Raw genomic sequence first — 24,573 nt, 5'->3', positions numbered from 1 at the left:
AGTTTTTTTCCCTTAGTCCTTCACTTTGGTATACCTGGTAATTTTTGATGAATGCCAGACATTGTGTATGAAACACTGGATGCTGGATAATGTCACCTTCTTTTATAGAGGGTTCATCCTATCTTCTGATAGGTAGCTAGAGTGGGGAGGGGAAAGGGAAGACTACCTTAATCTAATCATGGACTTGAGGCTGGGCTGAAGGTTTTGATATATTTGGTTTTCCCTTGCTTTGCACCCATAATTTGGTGTGCTGAAGCTTGAGAGAGCATACTGCTAAAATTCTAGGAATGTAAGAGTCAGTTGCTAAGTATAGGCATTATTAAAAATAAGTTATATAAATTAACAATTAAATAAATTATATTAAAAGCAAAAGTAATACTCCCAAACTCACCATTTCTATTTTTTTTTTACTAAATTTAACTGTTATCTGTGTTCTTTACATCTGTTGTAGGTGTATACAGAAAAATTATATAATGAATGGTGTTACTACGCATCTCTTCCCAACTCCACATTCGGTGAGGTCACATTTGTAGCTTGAAATATGGCCCATGGTAGAAGTATTTGCACACAGAAATCAGCAAACACTACAAATCAGAGCTTGACTTACTGTTCTTTTGGTTGTTAAGATCAGTTGTTCTCAAATGGAGGTGATTTTGCACCCCACCCCCCCGCCCCTGCCCCGCGGGTATTTGATATTATCTGGAGAAATTTTTCTTTGTCAGCTTGTGGGGATGGGGTGGGAGGGCTGGGGAATGAGACTAGTGCTACTGGCATCTAGTGAGTACAGGTCAGGGATGCTGCTACACATCCTACAGTGTATAAGGCAGCCCCCTGTAGCAAAGAATTATCCAGTCCAAATGTCAATAGTGCCGAGGTTGAAACACCCAGGTCTGCTGGTATCTCTCCTTGTGAATGTCTGGCAATTCCCTGGAAGGAAAGGTGGGCACTTTACCCTAGTTTATTTTATTGTTTTTGTTATTTTTCTAGCATTTTGAGTTGACTATTTAGTTCAGTTATTTTTACTCTTTCTTATATTTAATAATAAAAAATATTTGACTATGAACTTCTCTTTTGATACAGCTTTGGGTAGCTGACTCTTATTTTTTTTGTCACTTTTTGCTCTTTTAATGTTTCCTTGTATAAGGTTCCAGCCATAGACATTTCCATCTCTTCCTTAGCTGGGACAAATATGCCTTTGCAGTTGCAAGCAATGCTATTGTTGAAATAAGCATCCAAAGAAAGTTCTATGAGTGATCTACAGAAAACACTTTAGAAAGTGTGGTAGGAGATAACAATTAGGGGAGTCTATCACCAAGTATCTATTTATACTTCCCCCATTCCAGTATCAACTTGAATCATTTAATGCTACAATTATTCTTGACTTAACTGGAATTAAACCATTTATCTCACAAATAGTTGAGTACCAAGGATAAGCAAAGTCCTATGCCCGTGCACTGGGTGGAGATGTGGATTACAAAAATCCTAAATCATGACCTACTCTCTCAAAAGTTTATAGATTTGTTAAGGAGAGACTTTCCGCTAACTAATGTATTTAAACTCTCAGCTACTCATGTAAGTCACATTATTTGGGGAATTTAGAATCTATACTAAATTTGTTTTTAATTATTCAGCAGAAACTAAAACTATTTTGGGTATGGATCACTAGGTCCAACGATATTATAAAACGTGGTAATGCTGGAATCAAAAGCAAACTATACTGACTTAATTTTGAGAACTTTAGATTTGCCTGCTGTTTATACTTTACCATGCAAATTTGCTTAAAGCTGCACAGTTTTTTACAAACCTTACTTTTTATACTTGTATCTTTATATCTTTTACAGCATGCTTATGTAATTATTTCATTTGCTACAGCAGTGCCATGAGTTAGAAAGGGTTGATATTATTTTCACCATTTTAAGATGAGAAAAATGAGATGAACACTTAAGGAACCTGCGTATGGTTATACAGCAAGTCCACACGGGAACCTCCACCACCTTCCATCTGGTACTCTGGATGGCTTCTGCACTTGTGTTTGATAATGTGATGGGTTACTTATCCACGTAGAAGACACACTGAGGACATGAATCTGAATGAAAATTTATGCAGTCTCCTTGAATCAGTGACCACGTTTTGAAAGAATTATTCATTCACAGGAAGAGGCAGCTTTGTGGATGGCCTTGGAATCACTCGCTAAAACTTGCACATTATTTTTCAGAAGATGTCCTTCCATAGTTTCAAAGTCTGTGAACTGTCATAATAATTACTCATTAATATTCTGGTTCATATTCATGCAAACAAGATAATTTACATGAATCATAGTTAAAACTTTGCCTACTGTTTTTCCCAGTTTAATCTAACTATCCTTTCTAGTTCATTAAGAAGAATCTAAGCTATTTCTGTCCATATTTGGAAAATGAATGAAAGAACTGGGATTGTGATTTAAGTAATAAAGGGCAAGATTGCTCTGCCCCCACTTTTCTTCTTGCAAAACACAGATACACACACACACACCCAAACTCCCTTCCAGCTATCCAGGGATTTTATGTGTAGGCATTGCTCCAATTCCTTTCTGTGTCAGGAAATGCAGTTATAATTACCTTTGCATATTGTTATACTCTGAATCATGACTTGCTATAGTTTTCTGGTTTCTCAAATGGAGTTGTTCTTTGTTTTATGTATGCTTTTATGCTATTTATGCTTTTCTTTCTTGTCTTGTCTTTCTTTCTTCCCCCACCCCCACCCCCAGCAGTTTAACGAGTCAGGCATTAGCAATGTTTTTTTGCTCCCTATCTTTGCCAGTAGCTCCAGGAAGTACATTTCTTTCAATCTAGCTGTGGTCTTGCCCTAAGCTTTCAGATGAAATGTAGATAGAAAAGTTAACTCCCTCTGTTACAGATACTTGTCCTGTAAATCACTGTTTGTGGGGACAAGACAGGAAGGGTCAATGGGATGAGAGAAGTCAATTTTACATTCTCTTCAAAATAATATATGAGTTATGTAGATATAACTCCAGTTTAAGCCACTATTCAGAAATCTAGTTCATTTCAGAGCAGTTTCATTGTACTGAAAAGTTTACTTGGATTAAGGATTTAGAATGAGGTGAAGGGCAATTCGAATCTTCTAAATTCAAGTTAAATGCACTTTGTTAAAGGTTAGAAAACATTTGCTGGAATCATGAGCAATTTCTAGCTAGAGTTCATAAAAAGAAAGCTAGAAGTTAAGTTCCTATTACTCTTCCTGGTAGGATTCCATAGTGACCGGAATGGTTTATGAATAAATACTATACGGATAGCATTTTAAAGGGTTGAGAGAATAGGATTTGAATAGACAGTAAGAATGGAAAATGCCCCTCCCTTTTACATCTCCTCCACTCACAACCACAACACACACACGTTCCCATATGCACACAGGCACACCCGCAGACACAATATTGTAGCAGAAGGGGAAAAGTTTATGTGGAAAATCTCCTTTAATGCTAAGTGGAATAGCATCCGTGGAATAGCATAGCTGAGTAAATTGTGTGTGGCACCGAACTGGAATTTCTTCAGTGAAAAGGCTTATGTTCTTAAAGAGTTGAAAAACTGCTTAAATTTTCTAGTAGCCTAGAATAAAATTGCACAGGAGGCTCATGTGAAATGTAGCATGTGTGAATACTTTGGCAGCAGAGTTCCATTTGAAATGTAGCAACACAGCTGAAGCAGTGACTCATCACACTAATATCTACTGTTAACAGACAGACTCCCTCTCAGAAAGCCTGTACTTTCTCACATTTTAAGGAGCTTCTTAGGCTGCTGTGATAGCAGGATATGTTCCCAAAACTTTGTCAGGCCACTTGACTTTAACATTTGTTGAATATCGGCCATAGGCCTTTTCCTGTATTCAGTTCTTACACCTGTTCGGTTTTATTTTGCCCCTTTTCATAGGTGATAAGGCTGAGGTCACACATCTGGGCTAATATTCAGTTGGTGCCACCCGTTGCTTTTAGCCCTTGCCTGTTCTGAATTTTTGATGAAGGGGCACCTGGGTGGTAAGCGACTGATTTCGGCTCAGGTCGTGATCTCACAGTTCATGAGTTCAAGCCCCTCATCTGGTCTATGCTGACAGCTCAGAGCCTGGAGCCTGCTTCAGATTCTGTCTCTCTCTCTTTCTGCCCCTCCCCTGCTCTCTCTCACCCTCTCTCAAAAATAAATAAACATTAAAAAAATTTTCAAGATAGAAGGAAAAGACATTTAAGATAGCTCATGTCAGGGAGCCCGGGTGGCTCAGTTGGTTAAGCATCGACTCTTGACTTTGGTTCAGGTCATGATGTCACGGTTTCATAAAATTCTCTCTCTCCCTCTGCCCTTCCCCGCCTCTCCCCCGCCCCCCCGCCGCCCCGCTCCACCTCTGCTAGTGCTCTCTCTCAAAATAAATAAATAACATTAAAAAAAAAAAAAGATAGCTCATGTCAGTTGGCCTCAGCTTCTCAGAAACGTATAGAGAGAATTCAAAAAAAGTGGTGAAAATCTGGAATAGTTACTTGAGAAAATGTAATGGGGGCGGTCAATGTGAAAATAAAATGACCTTCAAGTTTCAATAACTAGAATCCTGCCCATGAACCCTGCTGCTGTTCTACCTCACAGATGCTGAATGGCCTGATGGCTTCCTGGACATTCCTACATCTTCCTGTCGGGATTCCAAGGGACTTCCCTAAAAACAACCAGTGTGAAGCTGAGTCCTTACTGATGGCCTGCCATGATGGGTCTACCTTTGGTTCAGCCCTCCCTGGATTGGAATGGTCTTCAACTGTCAATTCAACTACTACAACGAAGAGCAGATTTTTCAAGGAACTGAAGTGGGCGTGTGGGTAGGCGCACGCACATGTGTGTGTGTTCCATTCATTCCATTCATTTCTATTCAGGAAAATAATGAGACTAGAGTGACCAAAATAAATTATTAAAACTTTATCTTGCTTTAATTCTTTACCTTTCTTCTTGCCTAAAAGTTTGAGTGTTACTATTCTAAATCTATTTGTATACTGGTATGTGATCTTCTCAAAGCATTTATCCTCTCTGTTTCTTCAACTGTAAAATGTGCTGTTGTTATGAAGATTAAAAAGTTGAATTTACATAAAGCACTTATAACCATGCCTGCCATATTAAGTGCTATGTAAATGTTAGTTCTTGTATTATTATTATTATTATTATTATTATTCGTGACTCTGTATAAAATGAGCTATTTATTCAGTGAGAGGCCTGATAAGTTAATGCATACAGAATAAAAACTATCCTATATGTTTCTTCCAAGTCTTAAACAAAATTATTAGGAGTTGATTATACATGGATAATGCTGAGGTTTATTAGCTACCAAGGAAAAAAGTTTCCACTGAGGCTGTCATACCCTTATTGCCTTCTCTTTTCACCCCCAGAAAGCTATCTTCTACCCTGTTGTGGCTTACTTCCCATTTTCATCACGCTACTGACTTATCTGAAATTTCTCCATAACCCATCTAACAAAGTTTAGACATGAATCTGACCAACAAACAAATACTTAGTGATTATTACATGCTAAGGGCTAGAGATAGAAACATGAGTAAGGCCTGGCCTTGCTGTGGGAGTTCCCTTACTAGTGGGCAGACAGGCATATAGACAGGTAACTGCAAAACAACATGGGAAGTACATGGATGGAGGTGGACACAAGGTGTCGTGGGAGCAGAGATAAAGGACACCAAAGTTCACCCTGGAAGGCTGAGTCTGGGCTTCCTAGAGGAAGAGATCCCAGGGCTTAAAGGGTTTTAGTAGGAATTTAAACGTCCTCTCTGGTATCTCAGGGCCTTCTTAATTGGTCCCTTCTAACCCTCCAGCCAAATCTCCCACTACTCCCAACATAACTCACCTCCCCACTCCTACTGGACCAGTCTCCTAACTGTTTCCTTGCAAAATCCACTTTTGATCCTATCTCCAATTCTTCTTCTCCATGGCATTCTCTATCGGGCATCCTCCACCTGGAAAAAACGAAACCCTTCTCTGCCTGGTAAAGTGTGGTCTCATCAACTCTGCGACAACTGGTCCAACTCTGATGCAGTCATATACCCCTCCTGTTACACATGAACTCATTTCTAACAGACACATCCAGATAGACAGTGGCATTATTTTTCCATATTTTATCATTGTTCATTCTGTTTTTCCTATCACTCCAACAAAACTGTAAGTACCTTAAGGAAAAAATAGTTCATAAATTTATTTTATTTGTTCCACAACACCTGGCAAAGTGTCAGCCAAAGCAAATATAAGTGGTCAAAAATACATTCTGAATTACATTATTTCACCAATGCCTTCTCTGGTTTATCTGATGTGCAATAAATTCATTTTATGAAATTTTAGAAGTTCAAATAACCAGAGGGGAGAACATTCTTACTTCTGTCGGCTAATTTACTAACTGAAACCCAGGAATACTACATGAGAAATAAACTAGGTTGGTAGAGTTTGTGTATGTGAAGAAAATGTGAACCATGGAATAAATTACACATTTGGTTTATATGCAGTCCGTGAATAAGGTTCTTGTACTTGGTAAGCAGTAAGAAAGCAGTATATTGTTGAAAGGGAGCATACTCAGGGTAGAGCGCAAGTTTGAAAATGAAAGGAGAATAATTGAATGGCCTTTTTTGTAAGGAAATATTATGTATACAGATATTAGTCAAATGAAAGAAGAGAATTATACGCATGTGAATGCGCATGCACATACACTATGAATACTGATAACAGAAATGGCAACTGGGAAAACAATCTTTTCACATTGCTAATGATTAGGCATTTTCAAACTCAGCACTTCTTTATTTTACCTTATTTTTTATCTGTTTCCCTTGCACTATTATCTCTCATGTTGTTACTTTATTTGGTCTCTTCTGCCCCATCTTCTTCCCTTACTCCCTGCTCCCTAACAATCAAACAAAAACCCCATACACTTTCTCACTCACACACCCCTTTGGTTCCCTGCACCTTGTCGTCCAAAGTATGAAACCAACTATCTCAACAAGTTGTCTGTTAGTGATGCCATTACTTCACTAAACTAGTGAGTGGCCTTGAAACTTACTCATGAAAGTCAATAAAAGAATTTTGGGAAAACACATATATTGGGATATATATATGTGGGGGTGTGTGTGTGTGTGTGTGTGTGTGTGTGTGTGTGTATAATCTGGGAAAATATGTATTTGTATATATACATTCTGTGCTTTTTATCAATTTATTGCCTCTCTGTCCTCTAGCCTTCCCTACTCTGCTAAAAGGGAGCTGGGACCTTTAAACATTTTTTTCTTTGTCAGCTAACATGATATTAAACTTTGTCAGCAGAGGGCACAGGACAAAGACCATGGAAGAGCAAGGTGTGTTCCCCTCCTAGTTTCAGGATGTTTGCTCAGCAGGCTCCTGCAGAGCGTGTGGCTTCTCTAGCATCTGGCTTTTGCAGGGCACGTCGCTTCTCTTCTTCTGGGCCCTTGCTGTGTAGGTAGCTTCTCCAAAGCCAGGCTGCTGCAGAGTGAATGGCTCCTGCCGCAGCCGGCCCCTGACACAGACAGCTCTCCCAGCGCCCGGCCTCTGCCCCACACACCACTCTTCTGGTGACAGGCTCCTACAGCACAAGCAGCCTCTCTGGTGCCAGGTGCTGCTTTCGGGGCCAGGAATCAGCAGCACCTGGCAGCCAGCAGCTTCCCGTGGCGCCCCACCCCCCCCCCCCAACCCAGGTACTTTTGCAGTGGAGTATCTACAGTGAGATACCTCCCTATACACAGCTTTCCCCAGCACTTCAGAGGGCAGATTTCCAGAAAGTCGCACAGTCATGGCACTGCGGTGATTTCTCTGCTATTTTAGGTACAGCCATGCCCTCTCCAATAAGACCCAGATCTCAGCCCCTGGGAGAGGAAAGTGGGGAGGGGGGCACACGGGGAGCTTTTCCCTGGGCTCTATCTCAGCCCTAGTGGTCATGATTCCTTCTTCTATTTGTGAGTTCTGTATTCTCTAGAATTTCTATTTACTCCCTGCCAGCCAATCCCTCATTACCCCAATCCTCTGTTAGAGGGAGTAATTCTTTAAATTATACTTTTCCTGTTCAAATTACTGTATGGTTTACTGACATATACTCCCTTATATATTTTAAAGTAACCCCTAACATTTCTTATCAAAATTTCAATAATTGAAAAAATAAGTGACTTTTCTGGTGTCTGTAAATAGATTACATGCTTAAAATACATTTTTGTCAAAACCTTAAAAAGCTACATATTTAGATCATCTAGGAAGTGAAAAAGTCCACCATGTAACCTCATTGGCAAAGGTAGTCCTCTCTGTTGTATCGATCAATCAAATCAAACTATCAAAAAAAAGAGTTTCATTTTTAAAATTTAAAGAAATATGTGGATACGTATTCTCAGGACAACCATCTCACTTAAGGAGACAGGTAGAAAATGCATAGACAGACACCAGATAACAGATGGAGAGAAAGATAAGCAGATAGCAGTCTTACCAAAACTGTCATTTTGCTTGATGCCTTAGAGATGCTATCCCAGGACAATAAATCATAGTAAGATTTGGGATGGGTGAAAGGTATGATATCTTCTGTAACGCGGGAGAAGGGGATTATGATAGAGGAGATAGGAAGAAAGAGGCAGCTGAGCCCAGACTCTCTCATGCACATGAGTTTCAGGGACGCATACATACAGAGGTTGAGGACCAGAAAACTGATTCCCTCAAAACTGTCTGTGCCCTGTGGCCCCTGGAAAGTGTTGGTGGACACCTTGCTGTCTCCAGTATGAAGACGGCAGCACTAGACCAATGAATGAATGCATTCTATAATAAAGGCTAAAGCATTCCCCCCTCCTTAAATTGACAAGATAAGAGGAAGCATACAATTTAAAAATAGGGTGAGGGAGAAATAGAATAAAAATATTAACCCATATTCCTTAGAAACTTAGAAAAATTAAAGGTTTCCCTACAAGAATGCTAAAGGAAATAGACATAATGTCACATCAAATGTGAAACTCCTTGAATCTCACCAGTACCTATGTTTAAATAAAGGTTTTCAGTATTTGTGACTCAAAATCTCACATGGGTTAAATCCTTCATTTATAGTGGTTCTGTTTCTTATTTAAAACAGTAAGCTCTCCTTAGATCCACTACTCTACTGAATCACATGATAGGGAAAGAGATGGGGAATCTTAAACAAAAGGCAAAGGGGATGTGGCCAATTTTTACCATTTGGGATATTAACAAGTTTAACATGGCTCAGCAACTATCTTAAGTGTTATATCAACTATTATGACACAAGCTAAAGGTGTTGAAATATAAAGATGTGTGTTTTCTGAGAGGAAATGGGTGACAATTTGAAGGGCTGGTTTTTTTTAACATGAAGAATAAATACATAAGAATTCAGAACAGATTCTCAACCAACACTAATGTGCAATAAGGTTTATGCAAGTTAAGAAAGGTTTTATACTTTTTTAAAAAATTTCAAGGAAACTACTGTTTCCTGTTATTTCTGGAAAATCTGTAAATGCAAGTGCTTTAAAAGGGAAACATTTATGGAGAGATATTAAGTATGTTTTACATGCTACACATATCAGATTCTTGTTTGTTCAATTCCCCTAAGAAATTTGTAATTTTGCTTTAAATAAATGACATTTACCCTCAATTAAGGTTTCTGTCTTTTCATTCCCCTAAATCAGCATCCCGGTGGGAAGTACAGGGCTTCTAGGATTTTCTACACCTAGATAAATAAATTTTGGTGAAGATTTTCCTTTCTTGAATAAGATCCATAATCTCCAGAATACACTGTCTGAATTAACGATTTGGGCGACAAAGCCTATGCACTGCTTGTTTCATAGGAAACTACTGGGAATCTTTAAAATAAAGATTGTGGATCAGTGCAAAAACTGTCAAAATCTCATTACATAATCTGTTTACATATGTACAACTATCTGTTGGAAGTCCCATGTTACTTTTGATACAGGTACTGCACTTCCTCGCAGAAGTATGACTAATCGACTAGGTGGCTTATCACTCAATCTGAAGGATGCACACGAAGAACTTTCACCACGGCCCAACCAATAAATTCAGGGCCATCACTTGATAACGGAAAAATCAACAACGATATAAATGTTTCTATGCCCACCAAAATCTCTTTCATAGCCCTTGTAAGCACCATGGTTAATTGCGATGAACAAGTTAACACTGTGAATTTTAAAGGTCCAAACAGGGCAAAGTCAGCCAGCCTAGCAAGCTGGTAATTTATTATGAAAGTCAGTAATTACTCTTGTGGGGAGAAAACAGAAATAATAGAAATAAGAGAATTTAGTAGTATGAAGATTCTTTTTTTTTTTTAGCAGTACTATAAAGATTTTAATGTGAATGAGCAATAACTAGCTTGTTACCATCTGTGAAGTGTCCATATCCATAGGTTTTTAACATACTTACTTGAACAATGGAGTTCCACAAACGACACATTTATATATTCCAGGATCTTTGTGATGTGTATATTCTCCTTCGAAGGCACTGATAAACAAATACACAGGGCATTAAAACAATTAAACAAAGTTTGCATTATTTCTTATAGAATGTATTTGCTTAAAATAGATTTCTCTAATAAATCTTTCAAGGGCTTTTTGTCCTAAAATGAGAACAGACCAAACATATGGAAATCTGAACATTACTAATATACTTCAAATCTATATAATAAAATGTGCATATAACTACTCCAAACCAGTGCAAGTTAAATAAAAAAAAAAAAAAAACCCAAGCCATCTAGTTATGTAATGCTTAGAAAAAATTTTTGCTATAAAAAAAAAAACAGCTTGTAGTTCAGATTCGCAGAAGAAAACATTACTACACAAGATTTCTGCCTACTCTACAGTGTCCAAGAGTGTATACCCCAAAATGCAGAAGGGTCCAAGACTTCAAGTGGAAGGAGACTTATTTTTTGGTTTGAAAAGGAATATTGCAGCTTTAAGGGAATATTTTTCTAAGTTAACAATCTTAAAGGCTAGGAGGTCATTCCACTAATGCAAATCAGCTGTGCTAGCCCAACAAAAAGTCTATGTGCTCTGCAGCTTGTTTTTATTATCCTTTCACCCTCTTTATGAGGTCCAATTTTTTTATAAACAGAATTTTTAAGAATGACCTAATCTCTAGTTGTTTGTGTGCATTCAATCATTTTGCTCGTCATGTACACAACAGGACGGGTAGAGGTCCTCCTGGACTGAGACTGAAGCCCACCGTCGGCTCATTGTGTGGTGAGGGTAGACTCTGTCAGAGATTCAACATTTGGCAAACTCAGTAAACAGTATATACTGTGACAGGAAGAGAGTGTTGCCTATTAACAAGGACCCCATGTGTGGTAAAGAGCTCTTTCAGTTCATGAATGAAAACAAGAAGTTACATCATTAATAAATTTGGATCAGAGGTAAGTCACGGCCTTATGCCAGCCTCCATGGTATAAATTAAACAACAAAATGGTTGGACCTTGGCAAGTTACCTTTGAGCTGGAATCAGCTGAGAGAGACTTTATTCACTAAAAACGTCTTGGAAGTGAACAGACTCTTTTTTCAGGACTTAGGGCGAATTTCCAAGGACCAAAGCCATGTGAGGGCAGTTATTGAAAATTTTTGACATTCCAACCACAAATGAGCCAATAAATACTTTCTCCACATGTGCTTCAAAAAGAAATTGGAGTGGGGTAGAAAGGAACTAAATTATGCTACCTTCTTTTTGCAGCCAAAACGTCTATACTTACAATGGCCACCTTCAAAATTTCAGCGTCCTGGCACAGCGCCATGTCCCTCGTGGTTTTGCTTACTGTGATGTCTTCCCCAAAAATGTACCTAACTCGCTATTACTTCCACACATTTTGTAGTAAACTAAAAACAGGCCCTTAATAAAAGCCTTGTGACTTTACATAAGATAGAGTGTTCATTGAATGGGGGAAAGAATAAATAAAACTTAGTCTTCACCTAAACAGTACCATTTTCAACCTTTTCAAGGATACCAATTTGTAGATGTTAGCAAAGAGGTGTAGCATTCTTTAAATTAAATGGCAAGGAACAGGATTCAAAGCGGGGGGTGGGGGCGGGGTGAAGAAAACTAGCTCTTACTTAATGACCTTTCCTCACAGCTCATCTTACCTTTCGGTCCCTTTCTCCTGAGTGACATGGTACTGCAGGGGTGTCAGCCGCTTCCTTAGTTCCTGCTGGGAAAAGACCACCTTACAGTTCTTTTTATCCCTACATGACCCTGGAAAAAGAGAGGACATGGGAGAAGGAGGCTTTTTAGCTTGGATCCCGAATGCTTGCTTTGGCTGGCCGCCACAGCCCAGCTTTAGCAGTCACTGGTCAACCACCAGACCAGCCCCTCACGCACCAAACTTACTTCAACGCAGCTGACTATTTCTCTCCGTTTACAGAGAATCCTTCTCAAGGTTCAGGTGATTCCATGGGAGCACTGACAAGGTGCTAGAGCCAAGGATACTAGCATGTGATGGTAATGACTCACTGAACATTCACAAAGATGGTAGTACATCCTTTACGTCTCCTGAAACCATGACCTTGTTTTTTCAAATAAATTCCAAAAGCATAGCTCCATTTATAAGCATTTACACTGTATATAGATAAGATGATGGGCATATTAGGTTAAATAATAACTCCCCATTCAAAAACTTTGCAACTCAGTAGAATAGCTGGAAACTGTCATTTAATTTCCATTCTGGGTGATTTAAATACCATCCTATTTTTGTTTTTTAACCCTAAAGATGCATTTTTTCCCGTGACTAGGAATTGCTGTTCTCTGTGATTGTCAGATACTGCACTAGGTTCTGTGGAGCCCTTAAAAATGAATGTCTTTTAAAGATTGTATCTTACCAGGTTAAGCAGGCAGCAAGAAAATTTTAATAGACTCCAGAAGGCATTGACACTAATGTAGATTCAATAAGTTCCAAAGAAAAGGTGAGAAAAATAGGGAGGGGGGAAAGACAAAGAGAAGAAGAAAAGTGAATGTGATTTTACTTACAGACCTACATCTTCTGTTTGCAAAGTGTATCTAGGAAGACTTCACTGAGTATATTTGAATGGTGAAATGATTTTAATGTGATTTTAATAACAATGGCACCTTTTATTTCAACCTATACAGACTGCAGTAAAATGTTCAGACAACACCTGTTTATACGTAGTATTTTATTTTACCTACACAAATGAATTGGAAAAGAAATATAACTCTGAGACGGGGCAACCCTTACTCACTGCAGTCAAATTGCTTTTTTTTTTTCCTTTTGTCATCCATCACAGTGGGAAAAAGGCTTGCAGTTGGCCCCATGTGCAAAAATCTCTTATCACGTTTTGAAGTTACTGAAAGAAAGCTTGCTTCGTTCCCTGAATACTAAACTCAACTTCTGTGAAATAAAAAGAATTCTGATTTAGAATAGAAACGTTTTCTACTTCTTTTACTTGTCAGTCCCCCAATGTCATAGTATGTGAGATCACTGAAATTCAACCAGGACAAAATTGACTAACCAGTTACCCTGATTGTGGGATTGAAGAAGCATATCAGCTTCCAGGATCAGGGCCACCAAGATAGAGCGGTTGATTCTCTATGAGAAAATACAGAGGCGGGAAGAGAGCTAAGCAGAGCCAAAGATAAAGTCGCACCTTGGAGCAGGCCTGTGGGTTGTCAAACAGCGCCTCTCCTGACCTTCCACAGAGCACGCTGGCCCTGCTCTGGCCTGGAAAGATCCGCAGGAACAGCTGGCATATCACTAATGGTGTGCTGGTCTCTCATCTCAGTGGAACCCATATTATACTAGGCTTTATCCAAACATCTACTCCTTACACTTGTAATATTTCCAAGGGGTAGATGAGAAGTGTTTGTCCTGTCAGAACAAGCCTCTCCAGAGCCTGAGTGCTGAGCTGCTCTTTGTTACGTATCAGTTGACTGGGATAGCTGAGTTTCTGCTCCGTTCACTCTAGACTTCTTAAAAATTATTATGATTTTTTTTTTGTATTTCTTTATCAGTTGGAAGGGTTGTACCTTTGTGGATTTTGTTAGACTAACTGCATGTCTAACGTGACAAAATCTACTGGTTAAAAGTATTCCGTCCAGTGGCATGGTAATTAAAATCTATACAACTAGAATTAAACAACGCTGTCCAAAATATTTTTGTTAATATATGTTCATTCATACAAAAAGACCAATTGTGTTCCCAAAGTTGAGAGAACTAAGCTACCCATCTGTATGTCATTTAGTACAAGAGAAGCAAACTGCAGGTTTAAATTACATGGTATTGGATTGCAATTTCCTAACATTGGATGCTTTTCTGCTTTTTTACCTTGAGTCATTTACTAAGGAGTGTTCATAAAAAGTAGCTTAAAGCACAGATGCTTGCAAATCGTTTAGGCAAAGATGTTTCTCTCTTTTTCATTCTCCCTCTCTCAAAAAATCTCCCTTTTCTGAAGAAAGAATAAAATTGTTGGTCAGTATTGACGAACCATGTCAAGCATTTGTACAGAGAGAAAAGGTAAAATTGAAAACATCTGATTGAAGTAAATAATACAAACATAAAAGCTTTAGTCGTGAATGAAGGGTATTGAGGAGACCTTATTTCATAGATTAGAAATTACTTTTGATCTAAACATTCTTAAAAACAGATTGTTTTCCACTATGAACCATCTCATTAACTGTGCTACAGAGACCTCGTTTTAATGGCAAGCTCTGAAAGGGTGCTGCTGTACTCTTTTGTCAGACCCCATCTGATTTGGGAGGGGGATAAAGATTTCATTCCAGCTTTCTTTGTTTGTCTTTCAAGAACCACTAAAGCAGCATTCACACAAATTTTGTAGGAATGTGCCCTATGTCATAGCCTACAAATTATTTGGTTTTGGTGCACTTAAAGGTCATCTTCCAAATTAGCAAAATTTTCCTATATCCTGGCTTTTCAACCTTAAATATAAATATTGTTTCCTAACTGTAAGTGAGGTGGTTTTTTTTTTTTTCTTTAAGAAATGCTAGTGCTTATTTAAAGTTGTCAAACTTTGTACGTTTTCATTCTTTGGTCAGACCACGTTCTCAAAATAATTAGGCTTTTAAAGTGTACCTAATAGCAAAAAGAAGGATATGTAGACTAGAACAGCTATTGTGATTTTATACTAAACAACCCGGTGAGCAGTTAGTCAGATTTTAATCAATTTCTTGCCACATAGTTTAATAATACACTTCCTGGACAATTGAAAGCTCTACCATTACATTAGCTCTTCCAGCATCATAACTGAAAACTGACATGTATAAACACAGAAAGGCTTCTCTTTTGTCTCTGATTTCCCTTCTCCCTCTCAGACACACTTCCCTGAAGTCATATGGTGCCACTGTTAATTTTGAAGAAATTATTTCATTTTGAAATTCTACAATAATTCATTGGATGGTTTCCCTTTACTATCTTCACTTAGGAACTGTAATTTTCTTATTACACAGGGTAATTTAACATTAGTATTATATGACATCTGTTCAATGACCTCTAAATTGGCTTAGAAGTATGTTACGGAAAGATTTTTCCTTTATTTAAATGTTTAATAGAGTACTTTGAAGGCACAAGTGAGGCTGTGTGTATATACCTGCAACACAAAGTATATTTGAGAGGGTGACACTGCCACTTTGGTATCTAATCACCACACCATTCCCTACAGAGCAACTTTGGTATAGATAAAGATCCATCTTGAACGCCCTTCAAGGGTATTTATTTACTGAAAGACGCCCAAATTCTCTTTTATATTAACGCTTGTTCCATTGAGGCTTGCTGCCTCAGAGCCAGTATTATCTTGAAGCTCCAATGGAAAGCTCTTGCTCTAAGTAGAAACAGACTTTCAGCAGAACTCATGTTCTGGCTCTGCCTGCTTCCCACTCATATGACCTTAGGCAAGTCGGTCTCTTAGCCATGTACTGACACCCTCACAGGCCTGCTGTAAGGATCATGGCAATTATCGCTTAGCAAACACTGTCCGAGTAAATGCAGTATCACATTATCGTTCTGAATACAGTAAATTCTGAAGTCAAAAATGTATTCTGAAAGGTAGCCAGGTCAAGTATTTCAGTGTGCTGCAGTATCTTATTCATAATTATTTTTCTATAATAATTCCCTTAGAACAGTATTTTTCCCACAAATTGTCTTTAAGAATGATTAAAATAAGAATTAAAAGAAAACTAAAATTTGAGTATTTACTATGTGCCAGGCACATTTCTAAGCATTTTTACATAGCCACATTTAATCTTCTCAATAATTCTAAAATAGAGATATCATGCTCATTCTGCAGATACGAAAACTGAGGCTCAGAGAGGTTGTAACATAACTTAATAGGGACAAACAGTAAATAAAATTATCAACTCAAACCAGGGCTCTCTGACTGCAAAGCCCATAGTCATTATTCTGTGAGGAAAAATTATGCTACAACGTTCTTCTTTCTTCTTAAATTATGCAATAACTTTTAGCTCCAGAACTACCACTAACAAGATAATAAAGGAGAAAAGTAATAACTGCCTCAGTACATTCAGAAAAATACCTTTGTCTGCTAGCCAATGTCTGTTTTCCCTGTGTTCATTCCTTCAACATCGGGTCAGTGACAAGGTTCAAATGGGATTCTCACAAAGTCTATAAAACGTTGAAAGGCTTTTTAACTTCCTGTTAAGAAGTAAATCAGATCTGTTACCTAAGTCTTAGAACACTTTTAAGTCATAAATCTTACATTCAGTGTGAAAAATCAAAACAAAACAAGACCCAAAGATCCCATAACTTTAATTTTGGTTCTAGGATCAGAAAAAAAAAAAAATGAAACGATTAAATATTTCCCCAAGATAATAAATAAATAAAAGATGACAAGAGCATCTTGTTTTGCTTTGACCTTACCGGGTTTAAACAGTAAAATTCATGTTAAAATAGCTTGCTACTATATTTCAAAGTGGTATACTCTGATTTTCATTACAACGTTCAATTTTCTGTTGGTTATTAGTCTGTCATATTGGAAAGCTGAAAACTATCCGGATATGATAGTGTTAGAAATTTCTAAATTAAGTGGGCATTTATAAAAGCCAAATCTGGCTCATTTTTAGAAGAGAATGTAAAATGTATTCCATGAACCACTTTTTCATATTTGTTTGTCTGTTTTGCATTCCAATAACCAATAAAGGAAATGTCAAGCACAGGGAAGAAAAGCTTCCATGCTAGCAGAAGCATACCCAGTTCTGGTTTTTCTCTCCTAGTGCACCTACACAAGAATAACATTCCCAGGATTAACATGCAGTCATGACACTTTTGCTACAACTGTGGCTTCCATGAAACTAGGGCGGCAGAGCTTACTTACAGGGACACTGATCCAGCGGTTTTTTTTTTTCTGTTTTTTTAAAGTCATCAAAAGTGTTGACTGTTAACACAGTGCCAGGTACTGTGCTAAGTAAAATATATTCAATCATTCCTTCAGTAAGTATTAAGCACCTACTATATGCCAGCATTATTCTAAATACTTAGGATATACCGGTGAACAAAATAAAGATCCTGTTCTCATGGAGCTCCCACGAAAGCAGCAGGGGTAGGGGAAGATAAAGAAAAACACAATGAAAACAAGTGAGTAAACTGGATAGCCTCTTACAAGGTGGTTAAGTACACAGGAAGGAAAAAAGCTGAACTGCGCACAGCAAAGACTGGGAATGCTAGAAGTTAAGGGCTATAACCTTAAGTATAGCGGTCAGAGTTGGCCTCACTGAGAAGATGATATTTGAGCAAAGTTCTGAAGGAAGGGAGGAAGTTGGTTGTACAGACGTCGGAGGGAAGGGCCGTCTGAATACATGCAGGACAGGCCCAATGCAAGAGATGGATATACTAAATTAACGCTCTAGCGGTAGAGACAGCATACATGGTGAAACCTGAATGTGAATGGAGCAGAAACCAACAATTTATAAACACGCGAAGTAAATGTTTTTAAAACCAGGAGATTTACAATTAACATATCAGGCCAGACGTTGTCTGGCATCACTTCTTACTCCCAAGAGAAAAATGTTAGTGAATGTCCTTTTTAGCAAAGTACTATCCTCAAAATAGCTCTCAGAGAGTATCTGTCTGGCTGAACTTTGAACCCAGCATCGGAGTGCAGCCTCTGCTAATTTGCTCTGTGTAATTAACGTCATCCCTTTCAGACTATAGATTGTCATTCCAATCTGGAGTCATGTGTAAGAGGATACTCAGATGTTTTTCAGTGATAAATTTTTGATGGACCCAGAGAGCAAAATCCTATGGCCAAACAATGATGCTTTTACCCTCCTGGAACACCCCAGTCACTCTCCCCTTCAGAATGTTCTTGTAGGTGATGTCAGGGAACATCCATTACTAAAAAGAGTATAAAATTTGTACCTCAACTTGGTTTCCATCTTTAAAAAAGATACTTAGTTTCTACGCTTAGGTTCAGTTTAATTTTATCTATCCTCCAAGTCCTAAATATAATACAGAGAAAATAAAATTCCAGGTCTTAGGAGTCAGAAAGCAAGACAATAGTTTCTTCTTAAGTTAAAGATTTTTTTCTTTTCTATATGTGAGAAAAATCATGTCTTTGTCATAGAAGTTATCGCATTTCATGCCTTCTCACTGCTTTTCTATTACTTCACATAAGACAGTTCTACACATCAGTTTCAGTTATATTCTACTGATGCATGCGCAGAGTTCTAATTAACATCAATGGATATTATAAGCATGCCAAAGCAATATGCCATTTTAAACTTCTTGAATTAAACAAGACCATATGTTTTTGTGGAGCATAGTTGAATGATAAAATTAGTCTTCTGGTTTCCATACTAAAGGTTTGAATAGATAAACTGAGAATATACTTTCAAGCAAGTTTTCCTTCCAAATCTACCTACCTAATAAATTAATCCCTACTCTGATAACTCCATTCCTCTGGATACCCTTAGTACCAGTGCATTTACTCTGAGAGGTGCTGTTTACACAGGCTAAGATAGCATTTTACAATTATTTTCAAATGCCTTTAGGCGTTTCTGCTTTATTTTCCCAGACTATAAATTCTTTGACAATATGTTGAGCCTCATATTAATTCATACTTTCTACAACCACTTACTAAACATCTACAGTGAATCAAGAACTAAGATGCTGGAAAGTTAAAACATGAACAAGTCGAGGAGAGCACCCGTTCCAGCACGAAAGATAAGAAAAGCGATCAACACAATGTATAGTCCTACGGTGAAAAGTATGTGCAAACTTCTGTGCATGGAGAATTGACAAAGAAGACATCAATACTCTTAAACTTTGCCCATCTAGACTGGCTAGGTCCAGTTGTAATGAGATATGGAAAGCTCATAATTTGTAGAAACAGCATCTAAGGATCAGAGGGCCAGGGAAGATTCAAATAGGACAGAGACCCTCCATCTACACAAGCTGAGATGTAGGGTGATCCAATGTGCCCATGTCAAGATGGTAACTACCCTGCCCTGACGAAAGGAATGCAGACGGTCTTTCTTGTAAGTGGTATCGGCCAACTTACCAAAGTAAAAACAGCCAGGATAAAGTTGTAGATTTAGATTTGGAAGAGGAGAAATTGGGGAGCTAAGAAATAAGGCAGTTTTAATATTAAGGGGAACGTGTGCAAGCATTTTCTCACTGGAAGTCAACGGGAGTAAGTTTATTTCCCACAGCTTCCAAAGCCTATTAATATGGTTTAAAACTCTAGCCTCTAATAGTAAGTTCTCCTACGTGGAGATGTGTGACTTTCTTGAGAGGAGACATGGAGAGTTTTACCATTACGTGCATTCTGATGAAACATTCACCTGAATGACTCCATAAGATAGAAACCACATTTTGCATTTCTTTTACTTGTGGGTTACAAATTTTTAATTGTTGAATTCAGGCATGGTAATAATTATATCAACATTCTTTAAGTACTAAAAGAATTAAACAGTACTTTATCAACTCTTCAGAATGTAATGCAAATATCAACAGCAATCATTTTTATATTAATGTGGACCAAAAGCCTAGAGTTTAGGAAAATATTTAAAACATGTCTTGATCCAAAAGCATTTTCTTGCTTGCAAAGCATATGAGTAGAAAGAGAATTTTTAAAGGAACTGCCATCATCAAGTGACAAGAGTGGAAGAGAAAGTCACTTAACTTCAAGTCTATCTGATTGCATGTGAAATGTCTGACAAAGTTGGAGTTCCCTGTTTTTAATTCTTTTTTTTTTTTTTTCTAGTATGGGTCTTCACTAGAACATCATAGCCCATACAGGGAAAGAAAAAAAAAAAAAATTAAAAACAGACAGGCTCATTTCCATTCTGCATTTCACATGCAATCAAAAAAGACTTGCAAAAAATAGCTCACTCCCCCATTCTCCCTCACCCCCTTGGGAGCACAGACTGCAGGGAAGATGAGGGGTAACCATCCACAAGAAGGAAGGATAGGATCCCTAGCTTAGATGATCATGCAGAATTTTGTTTAAATGTAACATTAAGAATACTTCATTAGAAAGAAAATAAAATGTATATTGTCTAAGAGCTCAGCTTCGTAAATTTCCAAAATTACATTACTGCTCAAATCAAATTTAAAATCTAAATTAATTCTAAAACAATGGGCAGAAAACAAGTCTACAATTGCCACTCAATGGTCAGCTGAATTTGAGTCCATATGTTCCAGGAAAAAATGTGAAAGTGTCTGGACAAAAAAGTCAAAAAAATCTCACATTTTTCTTTGTCACCCGGACAAGTAAAGGAAAGCCATAAGGCTTCTTCTGAACTATACAATCTCCTTGAAAGACAGTGTACATATATATGTTGGTTATCTTTGTACTCCTAGCACCTAGCGCCATGCCTGGGAAAGAGTAAGTACTAAGTAAGTATATGTTGTATTTAAAGATTTATACAACTCTCCATTTTAATTAATTATATTTAAATCTTCTTCCTAAAAGATGTGTTCTCACTGATGCCTTTGGCTATGTTTCTTGGAATTTAGTTTAAAAACTACAACAGGGGCGCCTGGGTGGCTCAGTCGGTTAAGCGTCTGACTCTCGATCTCACCTCAGGTCATGATCTCACAGTTCGTGAGATACTGCGCTGACAGCACAGAGCCTGCTTTGGATTCTCTCTCTCCCTCTCTCTGCCCCTCCCTTGCTCGCTCGCTCTGTCTCTGTCTCTGTCTCTCTCTCAAAAATAAATAAGTAAACTTTTAAAAAAAACTGCAATAAATAGGGGTACCTGGTTGGTTCAGTCAGTGGAGCATGTGACTTTTGATCTCTGGGTTATAGATTCAAGCCCCACATTGAGTGGAGAAATTACTTAAAAAGAAAGGAAAGAAAGGAAGAAAGGAAGAAAGAAAGAAAGAAAGAAAGAGAAAGAAAAAGAAAGAAAGAAAAAGAAAGAAAAAAAAAGAAAGGAAAAGAAAAAAAGAAAAAAAACCCTACAATATTTAAAATCAGTGAAAAAAAATGATGATGGATTAAAATATTTTTGCCTTTATTACTACTCTGAATCCTTTATTACCTCTCTCGAGTTCTACATTTGAATCTATTATTATGGCTAATACTCCATTAAATCTCCGGATTTAAGACTATGAGATTACCTAATCCAGCATTCCCCAAAATGTAATCTGTAAAACACTGGCTCTAAAAAAAACGCTAACAGGTTGTTCTTGTGGGGAGCAGGGGGGATTGGCAAGAATAAGTTTCCACAGTCCAACCAGACTGGAAAAATCAACATTACGTGGGCTTTTTAATGAAGATCTCAGAGATTTTCTTAATGCTGATGTGCATTATTAAGAATGTGGTATTCTGACACACCATTATTTTATGCTCCACTAGAAAAGTTAAAAAGTTGCCAATGACACAATATTTTCTCACACAATGGTTTAAACTGCATCCTGATTAACAAGATGATAAAATGTGAGAATAGAATTGATACAATATGGTAGTATGCGGTTTCTCAATTTGACAATGAGATCAGTTTACATGGCTTTAGTAGAACCAGTGTTCCTCCGGTTACAATTCGGAAAGTGATAAACTCCTAGTCCAAAGTTCTCATGAGGAGACCAAGGCCTAACAAAGTTACTGGACGTGGTCACACACCTGGTTAATGAGAGCCAGGCTCTCTGGTCTGCAGTGTTCCTGCTTTAATTTAGTCATTCATTACATTTCTTTCTTGAACTCATGCTTTGTTGTGCTTTAACATGCCCATTTTTTACTCACCCATGTGCTCACAGTCCATTCCCACCCCCATGCCGCCATCCCCCCACCCCCACCACTTCCTGCTAATTACATCTACACATTCCTTCAATATCCTTCAGAAGAACCGTCATTGCTTCAGATCCTATTCCAAGAAGCCAGTCTGCCATTCTGTGCAGAAAGAGAGAGGCACCGCGCTTCTCACTTCTTTTACTCCCTCCCACCAGAGCAAAACAAAGGAGGAAATATTTATATAGAATCATAAAACCATCAACTATATAACTTCTTTCATCCTATAGATAACAAAACTGCGACTAAAATGGCCATCTTTCTCACCAGAATGTACATTCCTTAAAAACAGAGATCACATTACTTACAATGTGCCATTATTTTGATACATAAGCTGATGCTACTTATTTACACCCATTCATTCATTCCACAAATATTTATTGAACACTTATTATGTGACAGACACAATTCGACTTGCTGAGATGCAGTTGTGAACTAAAGAGACAAAAAATTTCTGCCTTTCCAGGGATCACTTGGCAGGAACCAAGGATTTCCTACATTAGAAATAGACTTTGGCCGCTCACCTTTCCCAGACTTTTTGGACATCCCACCCCCCTCCTTTTTTAATTTGTCCAGCTTATTCCCCTTACAGCCAGGGATTAAAGTCACACAGAATAAATTCTGGGAAATGTGAAATATTGTTAACACCTGAGGGTTGTATCTAATTGTGAAAGGTTTGACAAGAAAGTTCTATCATTCTTAGTTTACAGATGAAGAAAAGAATAAAGGACACAAAACAGATTCATGGGGCCAGAAAGCAAATTGGTGGTAGAAATAAACTAGTAAGTACAGACTAAGCTTCTAATCTGTTTCTTCAAATACTCTAATGATTTAAATTAACACTCCATTCTGTTTGTAATTATGTGGCTAAATATAATAAATGTATCTATTGTTGAAGGAAATGCTTACCCTAACAGTTGAGTGAATTTAAATTCTATAAATGTATAGGTCTTACAAATCACTTAAATAACTGATATCTTCATCATTTCATGGTATATTTTTTATAGCATGCATTTTTAAGTGACTAACACAAGTGCAAACATACTAAATGTAAAAAAAGAAAAGAGAAAAATATTAGGGAGTTGAAAATAAACAAATGGAAATTTTCATCTTTTAAATAAATGCTTGATTTTTAATGCAAAGGCACAAAAAGTAATTAGAAATAATTTGCCATTGCATCTCAGTGAAATCTTTTTATTTCAAAGCACTTTAAATTAAACTGTATCTGGCAAAAACAGTCATGGAAATTTAATTCCTAATTAAAATGTTTAGGATGAAGCTATAAACTGGAAGAGACCGACGATGACAGTCCATCAAGTATGTAACCTCAATATTAGAGAGTCTCCGGGAACTGCCATGCAGTCCTCATTCCTTCATTAAACATATGTTTAATGACAGCAAAAGGTGGCTCAGGCTTATCTGAATAAATCCTTCTATGATCTGATAGGTAACATTACTGTGAACATGTTTAGATGGACAAACATCTAATAACTTCACTTATAAGAGTCCCCCAAAGTCCATACTGTCTAGATAATCTAACCCTGTAGAATTATCATTTGTTTTCAGAACTCATATGTTTTATATTCTTTCCAGTCATTGTTAATTAGCTGACCAGTGAATTTCTCAAACTAAAATTTGTTCTTTTGTTTGTCCCCATTTTCATCTCTGTTGCTACTAGATGTTGCTACATATTTTGTAATTACTAATGTACATATGAAGAATTTATTCCATATTTACCAACAAATTAACAAAATCTACATTTAACAAACCATATGCCCAACACCTTATTCATACAGATGTATTGTTCTATAATTTAGCCTTGTGTGCAAATAACTTTTAAAACTCATGTGGGAATTGGATGTCATACAGCAAGTTTTCAACATTAACATTAAAACTTTATTATGTCATAGAGCTACTAAAACATTTTTTTAGAAAAAAAATAGCTGCATCAGAGCACTCATTAGTCAACATTTTAAATATAATTTTTCTTAGTTTCCAAAAATATTTTAATTCATGTAAAAAACTATTCATGCTTAACAATCAACATGTTAAACTAATAACATTTTCAAGATTATATAAAAATTTGAAACACAGCAAAACAAAATGTGAAATTTTCTTTCATTCTTGGGTGGTCTGCTGAAGAAAACTTAGTTGCATATAATACTATAAATTACTGTTAAATCACTATTTGGATTTAAGATAAGTTAATTTATGAAAACTTGTTTCAGTTTATAGAAAGTCCACACATGAAAGACAATTTCGATGAGATGTCCAAGCATAAGGGACTTGGATCCTAATGAAAA

General features: G+C 37.3%; 1 protein-coding gene across 3 annotated transcripts in view; it reads right to left on the bottom strand.

The window, feature by feature from the left end:
• The window catches only part of MSRB3 (methionine sulfoxide reductase B3), a 169,830-nt gene that overhangs the window by 109,020 nt on the left and 36,237 nt on the right, over nt 1-24,573 (bottom strand). For all 3 annotated transcript variants that reach the window (XM_042992685.1, XM_007082217.3, XM_042992686.1), the window contains exons 3-4: nt 12,143-12,251; nt 10,440-10,517 (exon numbers count right to left, since the gene is read on the bottom strand). In XM_042992685.1, coding sequence (XP_042848619.1) covers nt 10,440-10,517; nt 12,143-12,251 — 187 coding nt within the window. The remainder of the gene's footprint in view (nt 1-10,439; nt 10,518-12,142; nt 12,252-24,573) is intronic.

Source organism: Panthera tigris, chromosome B4 (assembly GCF_018350195.1).
Source record: "Panthera tigris isolate Pti1 chromosome B4, P.tigris_Pti1_mat1.1, whole genome shotgun sequence".
NCBI lineage: Eukaryota > Metazoa > Chordata > Mammalia > Carnivora > Felidae > Panthera > Panthera tigris.
This window is presented reverse-complemented; position numbering and strand designations above follow the sequence as displayed.